Consider the following 17,456-nt stretch of genomic DNA (forward strand, 5'->3'; position numbering starts at 1 on the left):
TTTGAAAACGGTCTCGCAGAGAACGCCACCTTCTGTTAATTTTCGAATCCTGTAAACATACATTGAGAGTGAATTTGAGTAAAGATTTTGAGTAAAGTGGCTAAAAAAAAAACTATAACCAATAGGACTCCATAGTCTGTGGAGGAGTCAGCATGCCCTTGCCTATTCACAATATTAAACATTATGTGCACAGAATGCTATCAACATATTCATATGGACAGAAATATTTTTTTGCTTAGGTCACCACAAATTGAACGTGCAACAAGGACAGCAATAGACACAAAAATTATGTCCTCCTGGCACAAGGTGCGCACACTTCAGAGAGGCCATAAAGGATGTGCACTGACCTCAAATTCACATGCATTACTACAAACTGTAAATAACAATACATACAAAGTAGAGTGCCACATGGTTTGGCTCTGCTGCAGTGAAAGACTGAACAGTACATTACTCACATGTTTCCATAGACTAATGATTACATCAAAGCACTGACGAGAGCAAGCTGCAGTTGGGCAACACTTAGCATGTTGATCACGCTGCTTGGAAGTCCTGGTGGACCAATTTGGTTTCACAAGCTTAGAGATTTCATACCATAGTTGCTGTGCTCTTACTCTGTCACTGTGGTCCCGACAGGTTGAGTCCCAGAAGCCTGGCCTTTCGTGCACCAGGCTTATAAGCTCCTCATGGGAGACATCTCTTGCAGTGTTTCTCCTTGGGCATATACTGGCAATGTACTTCCTATTGTCCAACTACTGCCTGGGGCATAGGTTGAGTTCACAGATAAACTAAAAAAATGATTTCTTTAGAACGGATCTTAACTGATCGGAAATTGTCTGTTAACATAAGTTAATATCCGTTTTCACGGATCTCGACGTAGCCTTGTACATAAAAAAAAAAGTTAAAATATCGTAAGTCACCGGATGGCCATCTGTTTGCCCATATTAATGCATTGTCGTCTGTTGATGGATGGAAGAAAAACAGATAGACGGTCAGTCCGCATGGGCCTAAGACAAGGACAGCGGGAAGGGTTATACTACAAAACAAAAAGGAAAACATCTGGTAGCTTTTTCAGCTGTTAGAGCACCTGTTTTTCCAGCTAAGCTAGGCTCTTTATAAACTAACTGTGCATGTACTGTAGATAGGATACTGTAGGAGGTACCTGCACTACCATCAACCCAAAGCCTGCCTTGTGTTGCCTTAGGCCTCATGCACACAGGATGTCCTCCTGGACTGGTAGCCTTTCCTCCTGGCAGCAGCGCTTTGGCAGAAAAACAGACTGATGTTAAAGCTTTTACAAACTTTTTAGCACATTTACAGGGACTGTCAAGAGCTTGGGCATTAATTTATGTCATTGGCCAGAATAATAATTTATTATGGGCATTGAAATACCGTTATTATGGTATTTATATCGATATTCTGTAAATTATATTGATGTGTAAGAACTCAAAAATTGATTTAATAATAAAATAGCATAATATTACAAGAACAATATCAAACTGTAGAATGTAAAAATAACATCAATAATGTATTATATTTGTAAAATGAAGATTGAATCAGATGTATGTCTGTGAAGATGTGGCAGTTTCCTTCAATGCCTCGTGATGTCTCCAGCAAATCTCTCATTCAAAAGCTTTTACTCCACAAATCAAACCCATGAAAATAGCCCCCACCTTCCTAAAAAGGGTTGGTTTGTCTTATAGTTCCACAGACTTAGTGGCAAATGGTTTTCTAACGCCAGATGTTGAAATACAACACCATCTCTATTCACAACATTCCATGGGGATGGGCAAGAAGAGATATGTGTAAAGTTTTTAACTTATACGATATAAGTTTCTTTTAACATAAGATCAAATACTATATATATATATATATATATATATATATATATATATATATATATATATATATATATATATAATATTCATTGAAACCCCAGTGATCTTTTTAATATCCTAATCAAGAAATATTGTAATATAACAAACTTGTATTCTCATATATACACAATCTTTTGCATCTTAAAGCTGGGTTCCACCCTAAAGTGGAACTTCCACTCATCGAAACCATGCCCCCCTCCGGTGTCACATTTGTCACCTTTCAGGGTGGAGGGAGGTGCAGATACCTGTCTAAGACAGGTATTTGCACCCACTTCCAGGCATAGACTCCCTTGGGAGTCTATGCCTCTTCCTGTCCCGTCTGCTGGGACACACATACGGGTCCCAGAGACAGCGCGGACCATTCCCATTGCGCTGCACGACTCAGGCATGCGCAGCAGGGAACCGGGAAGTGAATGCCGCAACACTTCACTTCCTGATTCCCTCACAGAGAATGGCGGTGGCAGCAGCCGAGAGCCGAGCGATCAATCGGTCTCGGCTGCCTACATCGCTGGACCCCTAAACAGGTGAGTGTCCATTTATTAAAAGTCAGCAGCTGTGTAGTATTTATAGCTGCTGGCTTTTAATATTTTTGTTTCCAGTGGAATCCCTCTTAAATGTGAAACCTTTCTTCTCCATCTGTGATGGGGGAAGGTAAGGGAAACTAACTCAAAATTCCTAACACATGTTGGCTCTCCATAGAAATGTTTATAACAATATGTATACTTTCACAAGTATAAAATTTGTTATAATTTTACTTTTTCCATAGAAGATATATATATATTCAACTCAATTATTCTATAAAGATCTAATCCATTCATTTGTCAATATTTGTTAATTGATGAATATTAGATTAACCACTTGCCTACTGGGCACTTACACCCTCTTCCTGCCCAAGCCATTTTTCAGCTTTCAGCGCTGTCGCACTTTGAATGACAATTGCAAGGTCATGCTAAACTGTACCCAAACAAATTTTATTTTCTTACATCAGGGGACACAGAGCCATAGTAATTACTATGTGGGTTATAAGTCCACTGATAGGTGATGGACACTGGCACACCCTAGGGCAAGAAGTGTACTCCCTATATAACCCCTCCCACTACTGGGAGTCCTCAGTTTTTTCGCCAGTGTCTAAGGTGTTGGTCACGAGTAAAGATGTGCTGTGCTGAGGTCCACTGGAAGCTTCCATGCTGGGGCTAGCCATGCTGACCGGAACTGTTCTGATGTCTTTTCATGGGCTAAATGAATGGTACCCAGGCCTTTTGTCCGAAGAAACTAGGTTTTGCTTGCGAACGCTTCTCTTTTAAAAGAGTTGGACCCTGGGATACAGTACTTTTTGGTATTAGGCCATAAAGATTTTTACTGGCAGGGTGCTGTTGCAAGTCCAGGATTGTGGGTAACCTGAGGTTCCCTTGTTCCTGAAGGTTTTGGAGCCCACCGTGAAGGTTGAACATTGGGTTTTATCTCAGATAACCCTGCTGCGAGTAAAGGTAAGGGAGATTTTCTCAGGAATTTCTCCTTCTATGTATAATGCTTTCATGCCTATGTGTCACCACTGGGGGCTGTATTGAGCACTCACTGACCTGATGCTGGAAACAGCACAGAAGCCTTCATTTCTCCTCTTCTCCAGCCACAAGCAGATCCTCCGGTAAGAAAGGGGAGTCTGGTTCTCCTCCTGCAGCCCAATGTTGTTGTTTTTTCTCCCCTTCGGGGGATAAATAAGTCAAAGCAGTTTCCTTTTTTTTAAAAAGTGGAGGATTTACCCCCCTGCCATGTCTGCTGTTTCACAGGATGGTGTTCGCGTGGGAAAACACTTTCCTTTGAAAGGAAAATGGGGGGCGTAATTCACACGGGGGGCGTGGCTAATGGAATCAGACATCGGCCACACATTGAGGGAGTTGTTAAAGCACTGTATGTATGTGGCTGTTCCTGGCTGTGGAGGGACAGAGCAGGAGGATGGCTTGTTTCAGGTTGGTGACACAGGCATTTCCCTTTGACACATTGTACTTTACCAGGCTAAGATTAATAGCAGCTAATATCGCTGGACTATAGCCTAGCTGTGTACATTCTTTTTCTGCTAGAGCCTCTGCTTTATGCTTCAGGCTATGAGGGGTAATGGGACCAGGAACTCCTCTAAGGGTTCTAAAGGGGTCAATGGTTTCGCAATTAACTAAATCCATTTCCAAAAGAATGTCATCCTCCTCTGAGAGGGATGCGGCTGGTCATATTGAGCCATCAGGGGGAACTGTTGTTGCAGCTGCGCTAAACACTTCAGTCCCTGTATATATCACACGAGATTTTTTTCTTCTACCATTTTTAAATTGGAAAGAAGATTGATGCTATGATATCTCTCCATAGTGAGGCTAAACATAGCAGATTCCCATATAGTGCTCAGGACCCTCTTATTGAGGTGCAGGAGGCTGGGGATCAGGTAGATCTTCCCAAATATTTGGAAGATACTTATTTATCCTCTTCCGAGGATCCTAATGTAGAAGGAGTAGCATCACAAGACAGGTTGCTTGAGCACTCCCTTACTAAATTGGTTTGTTCAAACTTTTTGCTGCTGCCTACAGCGCAGGCTCTTGAGGAACCCACCTCTAATTTGGGTTCATTAGAACCTCCCCCATCTAGGGATGTTTTTTCCTATTCTAGCATGTCTAAAAAGGCTTATGTATTCTGAATAGGAACATCCGGATAAACAATATTATCCTCCTAAGAAATTCTCCACACTTTACCCTATGGAAGAGGATTTCTATGAAAAAAAAATGGGGGGTTCCAGCAATTGATGCTGCAATCTCCTCAGTGAGCAAGAATCTCACATGTCCGGTGGATAATGCTTCTAAAAGCAATATGTCTTTAACAAGTTCAGTAGAGCAGCCGGTTCTTGCTGTGATTAGTATATCCCAGTCCATTAAGGAACAGTTTGTGGAGATACTTATGATTCTGCCTGATCAGCAGGCCCAATAATGGGCTGACGTAGCAGACGCACTATGTTTCACAGTAGATGCTATGAAATTTTTTATAATTTAAGCCTCACGACTTATGCTTGGACTAGTGCATTCTCGCAGAGTTCTATGGCTGAAAAATTGGTCAGCCGAAGCACCTTGTAAAAAGCTCCTAGCCAGTTTCCCCTTTTCGTGCTGAATGGCTATTTGAAGATGATCTGGATAAAATACAGCCAAAGGATCTATAATGGGAAAAGCTCTCTTTTTAACAGTAAAGAAGAAGTTCAGATATTTCTCCTTTAAGCGTGCTGCCTCTCCTGTGCCAGGGGCATCAGCCTCTAGGCAGTTTCAACGGCCTCAATCGCCAGGTTCAAGGGGAACACCCCAAGGGCAGCACCAGGGTCAGAATAGATCTTGGGGCAGAAAGCCCTCAAAGCAGGATGCTAAAGCCTCCTTATGAAGGGGCGCCCCCACTCGCTCGGGTGGGGGGAAGGCTCCTGCATTTCTCAAGATCTGGCAGGAACAATGTCAAGACAGATGGGTGGCTTCTGCAGTTTTCTCTAGGTTGCGGCGACTCCTCGTTTTTTCTAAGAGCAAATGTTCCCAAGGATCCAGAGAAAAATAAGTCTTTCTTTCTGGCTCTGGATCATCTATTATCCCAGTCGGTGGTATCAGAGGTTCCCTTAGTGGAACAGGGCACAGGTTTTGATTCAAATCTTTTACGCTTCCAGAACCAAACGGAGAGTTAAGACCCATTCTAGATCTCAAAGATCTGAATCGGCACTTAAACATCCGATCCTTTCGCATGGAGTCAATCCGATCGGATGTGTCCATCGTGCAAGGAGGGCAGTTTTTGGCTTCAGTCGATATCAAAGATGCATATCTCCACGTGCCAATATTTCCCGCTCACCAGAAATTTTGGCACTTTGAAATATTAAATCATCATTTTCAGTTGTGGCCCTGCCATTCGGTTTAGCCACAGCACCACGGGTGTTCTGAAAAATTCTGGCACCTCCTTTAGCCAGATTAAGGGCTCAAGGCATAACGGTCCTAGCCTATTTAGACGATCTACCTTTAATAGATCATTCTGTCTCAGATCTAAACCAAAGTCTGATCACAGCTGTAACTACCTGGAATCTCTGGGTTGGATACTCAACCTAGAAAAATCCTCCTTAAAACCATCAAGGAGATTACAGTACTTGGGGCTGGTTATAGATACCATACAGAAGAAGGTATTCTTACCCCAGACGAGAATCAGTTCCATTGTAGGACTAATTCAACTTATCAAAACAAAGAAAAATCCTTCCATTCGGCTGTGCATGAGATTGTTAGGGGAAATGGTGGCCTCCTTCGCAACCGTCCGTTACGCAAAGTTTTCACTGAAGACTGCTTCAAAACACCATCCTGTCGGTCTGGAATAAAAAGGTTCAGACCTTGGTTGTTTCCAATACGCTTGGCTCCCGACGTAAGCCAGAGCCTAAATTGGTAGTTGTTATCCAGCAAAAGGGAAAATCTTTTCTACCTATATCCTGGAAAGTATTAACAAAAGATGCCAGCCTTCTAGGCTGGGGAGCAGCCCTGGAAGAAGATTCTGTACAGGGGAGATGGTCCAGGTTAGATCAACATTTTGGAAGATTCAGGCAGTACATCTGGCCCTAGAATCTTGAGCGGTCAGACTACAGGGCTGTCCTGTCAGGATTCAGTCCGACAAGGCCACAGCGATGGCCTACATAAATCACCAAGGGGGCACGAGAAAGCGTGCAGCCCAAAAAGAGGTGAATAAGGTTCTAGCTTGGGCATAACACAACATTCCTTGCCTATCGGCAATTTTCATTTCAGGATTAGAGAATTGGCAGGTGGACTACTTGAGTCGCCAACAATTATTCTGGGAGAATGGTCTCTTCACCCTGACATCTTCCTAGCGATATGTCAGAGATGGGGTATTCCGGACATGGACCTATTCGCATCCAGATTCAACAACAAAGTCGACAACTTTGTGTCGAGAACAAGGGATCCGCTAGCAGGTGGAACAGACGCATTAGTCTTTCCATCAGTTTTCACTGATCTATGTGTTTCCTCCAGTTCTGCTACTTCAGCGCTTTCTCTGCAGGATCAAGCAGGAATGAAAGGATGTGATTCTGGTGGCCCCAGTGGGTCCCAGAAGATCTTGATTTACCGAGATCATAAAGATGGCAGTAGGAGTCCTTTGGACTCTGCCATTATAGCCAGACCTTCTCGCACAAGGTCCGGTATGTCATCCTACCTTACAGACGAAAAATTTAATAGCTTTGACTGTTGAATCCCACTTTATAAAGGATTGTGGGTGATCTCCTTCGGTAGTGTCTACTTTGATGCCAGGAAGCCGGCTTCCAGAATCATTTACTAGAGGGTTTGTAGGGGGGATATGTTTCTTGGTGTGGATCCAGGGGTTGGCACCCCAGGAAGTATGTCATAGGCAGGATCCCTGATTCCTGCAAATGGGATCTGAAATGGAGCTGGCCTTGACTTCTATCAAGGGCCAGATCCCTGCTTGTCAGTGTTTTTTCAATGGCTTCTTGCTTCCCAGTCTTGGTGCGTAGCTTATTCAGGGGGTAACATGGATTATTCCTCCTATCAAGGCACTTCTAAATCCTTGGGATTTAAATTTGGTCTTATTGGCTTTGTTGAATCAGCCATTTAATCCTTTACGAGAAATTCCCTTGGTTCTTTTGACAAGAAAGATAATCTTTCTGGTTGCTATTTCTTCTGCTAGAAGAGAATCGGAACTAGCGGCTCTGTCTTGTAAGAGCCATATTTGATCGTGCATAAGGATGAGGTGGTTTTTTGTCTTCATCCTAAACTCCTACCAAAAGCGGTAACAGGTTTTCATTTAAACCAAGATATTTTTCCTTCTTTCTCACCAGAGCCTCAATCTAGGGAAGGGAAGGCACTACATTCCCTTGATGTAGTAAGAGCGAGTCTACTTAAAAGCGACCGCTCAGGTTCAGGTTCACAAAACATATGCTTTGTTTGTACTGCCAGAGGGTCCAAAATGTGGACAGGCAAGTGATTGTTCAAGCTTCGACTTAAAGAAGAAAATTCTTCCTTCTCGTGTTAGAGCACACTCATCTAGGGCGATTAGTGCCTCTTGGGTGGTGCATCATCAGGCCTCTATGGTTTAGATCTGTAAGGCCACGACTTGGTCTTTGGTTCATATGTTTATCAGATGTTATTAAATCTATTTTTAAGGTCATGAGGATATTGCCTTTGGGCGCAGTATACTTCAGGCTGCAGTATGAGTGCCCTGGCCTCCTTTTTTTTATTGTGTCTCCCTCCCTTCAGTTGCCATTGCTATGGGACATCCCACATAGTAATTACTATGGCACTGTGTCCCCTGATGTAAGAAAAGAAAACAGGAATTTTATAACTGCTTACCTGTAAAATCCTTTTCTTTGATGTACATCAGGGGACACAGAGGGATTATATAGGGTGTACACTTTTTGCCTTAGGGCGTGCCAGTGTCCATCACCTATCAGTGGCCCTATAACCCACATAGTAATTACTATGACTCTGTGTCCCCTGATGTACATCAAAGAAAAGGATTTTACAGGTAAGCTGTTATTAAAATCCTGTTTTTTATCATTTTTTTCACACAAATAGAGCTTTCTTTTGGTGGTATTTAATTACTGCTGGGTTTGTTGTATATGTAATCAATTTCAGCCTTTATAGAAATTGATTACATATACAACAAAACATGCTTTCAGACATGAACTGCATATAAATTACACATGGTAACCAGGGCCATCTTTAATATTGATTGGACCCAGGGCAAAAAAATGTTTTGTGCCCCCCCCCCCTCCCCCCTCGTCCAAGCAGTTTTGCTCTTCAGTGTCTCCACCTGCTTTGAGACATCGCTTTCCTGACACCACAGAAACGTGTTTCCCTTTTGCAGATACACAGCAGTACCATTAATTGTTAATGACACCCTCACCCATCTGCTGACCTGTGCCTTGGCACCGTGTGATTTTGGAAAAGAGTTAGGGAGTTTCTTCCACATTTGTAGCGCATAGAGAAGTCCATTGAAATGAATGGGCTGCCCTACACGTGACCTACATATTTATCCACCCTGTCAGTACACCTTTGCATCCTTAAACCCATGCTAACCTCTGCACCAGTGGGCAGCATTCAGTATAAGTGATGATGGATATGAGCTCAGGTGGGCATAATATACATATGAATACTGCCTCTATTTACATATGAATCCTGCCAGTCTTCCACAATTTAGATATGAATGCCATCACTATTTACATATCAATGACGGTATTTACATATAACCACATGGTCTGCAGGTGAGTCATCTATACACAACAATAGGACAGAGCTGGGCAGCATTAGTAACAAAACTTCACACTGAGATATCGGGACACAGCATGGGACTAAAACCTCAAGGGACAAGGGAATTTAAACTGGGATAGTTGCCAAGTATGGGGTAGCTGCTTTGGGCCCCACAACAATGACAGCGCCCAGGGCAGCTTCTCCTTTTGCCCTGCCTTAAAAATGGCCCTGATGGTAACAAACAGGCTAGTTGCTGGATACATATCTACATGCAGTGTCTGTGTGTACAGAGTTGCTTGAAGTATTGCTTATTTTAATCAGCTTGTGAAAAAGTATGTTGGAGGCAGGCTAGATCTAGGAGCAAATTAACAAACCCCCGTGGTTTGTGTACAAAATCTGACTGGTTAGACATCACTAGCTGTCAGAATGTCCTAGAAGAACATCTTTAATCTTACTGGCTGCTATAAACAATGCAGAGGGAGTCTCTTCAGAAGAATGAAATAATATTTCTGTAAAGAATTCAATTTAGGGTGTACAGAGTCTAATTCAGAAATGTGTTACTTCTTAGGCTTCGTATCAGAAGAAAAAAACAGAGAGGGTCTTTGGAATTCTCAATCCTTACAGTGTTGATGCCCATCTGACTCTGAATTCATTTAACTCTGCCACCAACAGCTTCATAAAGGTTCAACCATCAGACCATGTCCTAATATGTGGCCAAACAAATACAATAGAGATTGACTACCTCATCAGAACCAGTGAGATGATGACCCAAGATGATACTTTGGATTTCCATTATGTGGTATAAACCATTTTGTTATTTTTCACACCATGGTATTGGCATACAAATACTGAAAATACTGAGGGCCACTTCACCTGAAAGTGATTTTTTTTATATGTAGGTAGCACCAATCCAGCTTCTGGCTTCCTAAAAATTATTGATACTCGAATGGCAAGATTTCTCTGCCATAATTCCTGCAGAGGATTTTTGGTGTTACCACAAGAACGTTAAAATGATAACTTGCAGGTTGTAAAAAGAAACTTGCAGGCAGTAATTCTCTTCAGGCAGATGGCTTGGCTAGATCCCAGTTAATGGGATTTAGGAGCAAAAAAGACAGACCTGATAGTCCTGGGTATCAAGCACATAGTCCATAGCACTGTGTGATCACATTGACATTTAATGCATTCTCTTATTCATGGCAAGTCTTTCAGGAGCTCTGGAAACTCTATCCAGGTCTATTATGTAAATTTTAACTAGCCCCCGAGGTACAGATCTTGGGTCTAATATCTTTGACGCATTACTATTGGCTTAAGCCTAAAATGGTTGGCGAGGTCTCAAGCTCCCCAACATACCACCTGCCTATTTAATACATTTAATAACTATCATGGCTAAGGACAACAGCACACTATAGCAGACACCCCTGCCCAATTGTTCTAGTGCGATATTCCACAATAGTATCAGTAGATGTTACTTTATTCTTCACATCAAACTGATATAGATGCTCTGTCACCAATCTCAATAAGCACAGATATCTGCATTGAGGCATTTCCAATTTGTGTGTTTATGATATTGGATCATGGCAGCACATAACTGCTTTAGGTTGGTATGGCAGTGTTAATTTTGACATCAAATTTCAATTTAGCTTTAGTCATATTCTTTTGACTAAAATGTTGTTTTAGTCATATTTTAGTAGACTAAAATAGTGTTAATTTTGGCAAAGAAAATATTTTTGTCTACAAAATTAACACTGGTGTATGGTCTGCTCTGCAAAGTGAATATACTCTTAATTGTCTGCATAGGAACATTGTAGGAGTATGTCCTTCAGAGGTGTGCCTGTTTCTCATATCAGAAAGTTGTGAGGGAACAGCAACCCACAACTCTCTCTAGCTACCCAAATTTCCACTTGGTGTACAAAAATGAACAACTTTTTAGTTTAATGAATGCTACAAACAGAAGCAAAGAACAGAACAGTTATACCATTACCCATACCTGAAGCAGGATGGTAACATACATCTTATATTGAGAATATCTGGAAAAGTTACTAATGGTAAAAAGCAATATTGCAAATTAAATCTGCTGGTCTATTTCTATTTCCAAGTCTCCAATTCATTTTCAAATATTTTTCTTCTGAAGGCTGTTGCAATGGGGAACCTTGTATTAAATGGCGAGAAGAAAATCAGCATTAAGAGAAGTTCTGGTAACTTTTTCTTTATTTTTTTAATGTAGATTGATAGAGAGCCATTCTTAAAGATCTGTCATAATAAATGCAAAAAAATGCAAACCATTTCTAGAGATCCATCACTTGGGATGGATACAATTACATTTGCCAGCCTAGATGCACTTGGTATGCATTGGAAACATTTCCAATAGGGAGACTTATACTGCTTAGGCATCCTTTAAGTGGATGTAAACCTGATTCATGAAATTTGAGCTGGGCACATATATCTGCAGTGTTTTCTTATCTCACTTCAAAGCACTATGTCCTGTAGCTGTCTCCTGCTCCGTTCTTCTGTTATCAGCCTGAGAACTTCTGACAAGTTCTCCATTACATATGATAAAAGCAGCCTAATGTTTGTTTTGGGGAGGATGCTATAAATAGATTAGCAGAGGGCTAAACTATTCAATGAACAGATCTGAAAGTCTCTAACCAGTCCTGGGACAAGGTTATCTAGAGTCTAGACCCCCCCCCCCAAGATGTATGAGCATTATACATAATAAAAAGAGCGCAGCGCAAATCAAGGCTCAATAAACATATATAAAATGTAAATTAACCACTTTCGGCCCGCCCAGGCTGGGCGGTGCGGCTCTCATTCTGGGTGGACGTCATATGATCGCTTCCCAGAATGGCCACTCCCGTGCGACTATGGTGGCACGCAACGATTGTGGCCTCCCTGTGTTGCTAGGACAGGGCGCCACCGCAATTTCTGTAAACAGCCGCTGGTCTTTAACCATGTGATCGGCTGTGTCCAATCACAGCTGGTCACAAGTAAACACGGAGATTAGGGATGAGCTTCGTGTTCGAGTCGAACGTACGTTCGACTCGAACATTGGCTGTTCGTCCGTTCGGTGAAATCCGAACTCTTGGTCCGTTCGCGTCAAAATTAGTGTGGCGCGCACGGCCCACAATGCACTGCGATGGCGCAGTGCATTGCTGGCTCGTGATTGGCCAAGCATGCACTGTGACCCCGCATGCTTGGCCAATCGCAGCGCCAGCAGCGAGGAGAGCCATGAGAGCCACGTCCTCCTGAGGAGTCTCCTGAACTCTTTGAGCACAGTGTTGGGTACATGCTCCAGGAGGATGCCCAGTGTTTGGTGGGCTCTGATGATGACACTCAGCTAGAGGAAGGCAGTAGCGTGAGCGCAGAGAGAGGGGATGCTCAAGAAGGACAGCAATCTGGCAGTCATGTTCCACAAGCTGCAGCATACTGCCAGGTTTGCTACAGCGATGAAGAGGGAGGGGATGATGAGGGCACTGACTCCACGTGGGTGCCTGGAAGGAGGGAGGAGGAGGAGGAGGAGGAGGCACATGTCTAACGAGTCAGGATGCCCTCCGGGGGCCAGCTTAGGGGCAGCACACCGACTGAATCACACCGCAGAGCTCCGCCTGCGCAGAGCGCTTCCTCTGCGCGTTATTCTAAAAGTTCTTTGGTGTGGGCCTTTTTTGAGACGAGTGCATCAGATCGCACCGCTGCTATTTGCAACATATGTCTCAAGCGTATCTCACGTGGCCAAAACATCAGCCGCTTGGGCACCACATGCTTGACCAGACATATGTTGACCTGCCATGCAGCTCGTTGGCAAGCGTACCTCAAAGACCCACACCAAAGAACAAAGCGGACCTCTCCTTGCTCCTCATCAGCTGGCATCTCCAACCCCACTAGACCTTCAGTCCTCTCTGAAACCTGCTCTGAGAGGAATGAAGGTGTAGAATTAGGTGTGTCACAGCCAAGTGCTTCCGGGAACTCTGCTAGTGGTACATCCACGTCCGATTATAGCAGGCAAATGTCCCTGCCCCAGCTGCTGGACCGGCGGAAGAAGTTTACTCCCAGCCATCCACATGCCCAGCGGTTGAATGCTAGCTTGGCTAAATTGCTAGCACTTCAACTGCTGCCTTTTCAGTTGGTAGACTCGGCCCCCTTCCGTGAGTTTGTACAATGTGCGGTTCCTCAGTGGCAGGTCCCCAAACGCCACTTTTTCTCACGGAAGGCGATTCCGGCTCTCTACCGGCATGTGGAAGGCAATGTCCTTGCCTCGCTGGACAGGACGGTCAGCGGTAAGGTGCATATTACCGCTGACTCATGGTCCAGCAGGCATGGACAGGGACGTTACCTGTCTTTCACTCTTCTGGCTGCTGGGAAGGATGCAGGACAAGGTGCAGTAGTGTTGGAGGTTGTTCCGCCACCACGCCTCCAAAATGCTACTATTGGTTGTGACACACCTCTCTCCTCCACCCCCTCCTCTTCTTCTTCCTCCATGGCCTCTTCCAGTGCTCTGTCCTCAGAACCAGCGGTGCTCCGTAGGCGTTCCAGGGGCTACGCAAGTACGCAGGCAAAACAATGCCATGCCGTGCTTGCGCTGGTTTGTTTGGGGGACAGGAGCCACACTGGGGCGGATGTTTTGTCAGCTCTGCAGGGGCAGGCCGAGAGGTGGTTGATGCCACGCCAGCTTAAGCCAGGAATGGTGGTTTGCGACAATGGCACCAACCTCCTCTCCGCCCTCCGACAGGGACAACTGACCCATGTGCCCTGGGTAGCTCACGTCCTTAACCTGGTGGTGCAGCGGTTCTTGGGCAGGTACCCCGGCTTACATGATGTCCTGAAGCAGGCCAGGAAAGTCTGTGTGCATTTCCATCGATCATTTAATGCCTGTGCTCGGCTGGCTGAGCTCCAAAAGGAGTTGAACCTGCCCAAGAACCGCCTTATATGTGACATGCCCACCAGATGGAACTCAACATTGGCCATGCTGCAGCGGCTGCACACGCAGCAGAGGGCCATCAATGAGTACCTGTGCGACTACGGCACCAGGACAGGGTCAGGGGAGCTTGGTTTTTTCTCACCACGCCAGTGGGGCATGATCAGGGATGCATGCACTGTCCTGTCACCGTTTGAGGAGGCCACAAGGATGGTGAGCAGTGACAGTGCATGCATCAGTGACACTGTACCTCTTGTCCACCTCTTGGAGCATACGCTGCGTGGAATAATGGACAGGGCACTTGAGGCAGAACAGAGGCAGGAAGAGGAGGACTTCCTTGCCTCTCAAGGCCCCCTTTATCCAGACAGTGTTCCTGCTGTGCCACCCATCACACAGGAAGAGGGTGAGGAGGAGGAAGAGGAGGAGGAGGATGATTGTGTCAGCATGGAGGTGGAGGCTGGCACTCAGCATCAGCATCAGCATCAGCAGCAGCAGTCTTATAGGGATGATTTACAGTCCCAAGAAACACGTGGACTTGTACGTGGCTGGGAGGAGGTAGCTGCGGATCATGTTGTCCTTAGTGACCCAGAGGACTCCGGACCGAATGCCTCAGCTAACCTACGCTGCATGGCCTCCCTGATCCTGCAAAGCCTGCGGAAGGATCCTCGTATTCTTCGGATCAAGGAGAGGGACCATTACTGGCTGGTCACTCTCCTTGATCCACGGTACAAGGGTAAGGTTGCCGACCTTATTTTGCCATTGCAGAGGGAGCAGAGGATGAGACATCTCCGGGAGGCCTTGCAGAAAGCTCTGTGCAACGCGTTCCCAGAGACTGGGAGGTTACAAACTCCTGGTCCTGGACAACGTGTTGCTGAGGCATCGGTCAGAAGGAGCGGTGGAGAAGGTGGCCGTCTGACTGATGCTTTCAGACAATTTTTTAGTCCGCAGCCCCAAGGTATGATTGGTTCCAGCACCCATCGCCAGCGTCTAATTTACATGGTGCAGGAATACCTAGGGGCAAGGTCAGACTTGGACACCTTTCCCACCGAAAATCCTCTGGCTTACTGGGTCTTGAGGATGGATCACTGGCCAGAGCTTGCACAGTATGCAATTGAGCTACTGGCCTGTCCTGCATCCAGCGTTCTTTCGGAACGCACCTTCAGTGCTGCTGGTGGCTTTGTTACCGATCACAGGGTGCGCCTGTCCACCGAATCAGTTGATCGACTGACCTTCATCAAGATTATGGATGAGCTTCGTGTTCGAGTCGAACGTACGTTCGACTCGAACATTGGCTGTTCGGGCGTTCGGCGCGCGCGGACCACAATGCACTGCGATGGCGCAGTGCATTGCTGGCTCATGATTGGCCAAGCATGCACTGTGACCCCGCATGCTTGGCCAATCGCAGCGCCAGCAGCGAGGAGAGCCATGATTGGCCACAGGCATCCTGCCTGTGGCCAATCATAGCTCAGGCTGTGTAGTGCACGCCCCACACTATATAAGGCCGCCTTTGAGGCGGCCTCGTGTAGTGTGTTGGCATCTGAAGCAGTGGGTGTTCTGTGTACCTTCAACACAGTTACACACCAATCGTTTTTGGCTGATTTCCTATCTTGCTCTTGTGTAGTGGTTATTGTCTGTGCCCTGACCGCAGTATACACCACTACACTATATTCACCTCACCTATATAGCTAGCTAGTGATCTATCTTTAACCACTTAACAACCGCCCATTGCCGATTAACGGCTTCAGGGCGGTTGTTTAACTCTGAGAGGCCGTTAATTAACGGCCTCCCAGAATTCTGCTCTCGCGCGCCCCCTGGGGCACGCACTCGAGAGCATCCTGTGGACCCGGCGCATCACGGATCACGGTAAACGCCCGCTCGTCGCGGCCGTTTACCACGTGATCGCTCCGTCAAATGACGGAGTGATCACTTGTAAACAAACCGGCGTCATGTTATGACGCCGGTTCCTCCCTCCCCTCTCTGTACCGATCGGTACAGCGGAGGGGAAAGAGATCGGTGTCAGCAGCGATGTGAGCTGCATCTGCAGTGCCCACATCGCTGCTCACCGAATTTAACCCCTCAATTCCCTGCCAATACTCTGCAATACCAGTGCATACTCTGCAGTACCCTGCCATTACTCTGCAGTACCCCCCATTACTCTGCAGTACCCTGCCATTACTCTGCAGTACCCCCCAATTCTCTGCAGTACCCGCCATTACTCTGCAGTACCCCACCATTACTCTGCAGTACCCCACCATTACTCTGCAGGGCAGTACCCTGCCATTACTCTGCAGTACCCCGCCATTACTCTGCAGTGCAGTACCCTGCCATTACTCTGCAGTACCCTGCCATTACTCTGCAGTACCCTGCCATTACTCTGCAGTACCCTGCCTTTACTCTGCAGTACCCTGCCATTACTCTGTAGTACTCCCCAATACTCTGCAGTACCCTGCTATTACTCTGTAGTACCCCGCCAATACCTCGCCAATACTCTGCAATACCAGTGCATACTCTGCAGTACCCTGCCATTACTCTGCAGTACCCCCCATTACTCTGCAGTACCCTGCCTTTACTCTGCAGTACCCTGCCATTACTCTGTAGTACTCCCCAATACTCTGCAGTACCCTGCTATTACTCTGTAGTACCCCGCCAATACCCCGCCAATACTCTGCAATACCCTGCCATAAATTGCCATACCCAGCCATACTCGGAGATACCCAGCCATACTCGGTGATACCCTGAAATACCCAGCCATAGACGCCCCCCACCCCTCACCGCCCTCCGATGCTTCTACCAACTCGCCAGTACGATCAAAGCCAGAATCTTTTTTGTTTATTTTTTATTTCAGGCTTCCCAGCCTAGAGGTGAGATGTGGGGTCATATTGACCCCCAGATTTCACTGTAAAGAGGACCTGTCACCCCATATTCCTATTACAAGGGATGTTTACATTCCTTGTAATAGGAATAAAAGTGATCAAAAATATATTTTTGGGGAAAAAAATGTCAAACTAAAATAAATAAAGTAAAATGAACAATAAAAAAAAAAAAAAAAAAAATCAAAGCGCCCATGTCCCCATGTGCTCGCATGCAGAAGCGAACGCATGCGTAAGCCCCGCCCACATATGAAAACGGTGTTCAAACCACACATGTGAGGTATCGCCGAGAACGTTAGAGCGAGAGCAATAATTCTAGTCCTAGACCTCCTCTGCAACTCAAAACATGTAACCAGTAAAAAAAAATTTATGAAGAAAAAATTACTAATCTGCTAAATTTTATAACAGAAACAAAGAAAAATTCATTTTTTCGCAGAATTTCCGGTCTTTTTTCTTTTATAGCACAAAAAATAAAAAAAACTGAGAGGTGATTAAATACCACCAAAAGAAAGCTCTATTTGTGTGAAAAAAAGGACAAACATTTCAT

At 45.2% G+C, this 17,456-nt stretch overlaps 1 protein-coding gene across 1 annotated transcript in view; it reads left to right on the forward strand.

The window, feature by feature from the left end:
* The window catches only part of LOC143930667 (alpha-2-macroglobulin-like protein 1), a 210,419-nt gene that overhangs the window by 52,397 nt on the left and 140,566 nt on the right, over positions 1-17,456 (forward strand). The window contains exons 12-13 of the mRNA XM_077455170.1: positions 9,699-9,929; positions 11,262-11,325. Of these exons, the coding sequence (XP_077311296.1) occupies positions 9,699-9,929; positions 11,262-11,325 (295 nt within the window). The remainder of the gene's footprint in view (positions 1-9,698; positions 9,930-11,261; positions 11,326-17,456) is intronic.

The sequence above is a fragment of the Lithobates pipiens genome, unplaced genomic scaffold (genome assembly GCF_037356315.1).
Source record: "Lithobates pipiens isolate NorthernLeopardFrog02 unplaced genomic scaffold, aLitPip1_a1.2 Scaffold_25, whole genome shotgun sequence".
NCBI classification, from domain to species: Eukaryota; Metazoa; Chordata; class Amphibia; order Anura; family Ranidae; genus Lithobates; species Lithobates pipiens.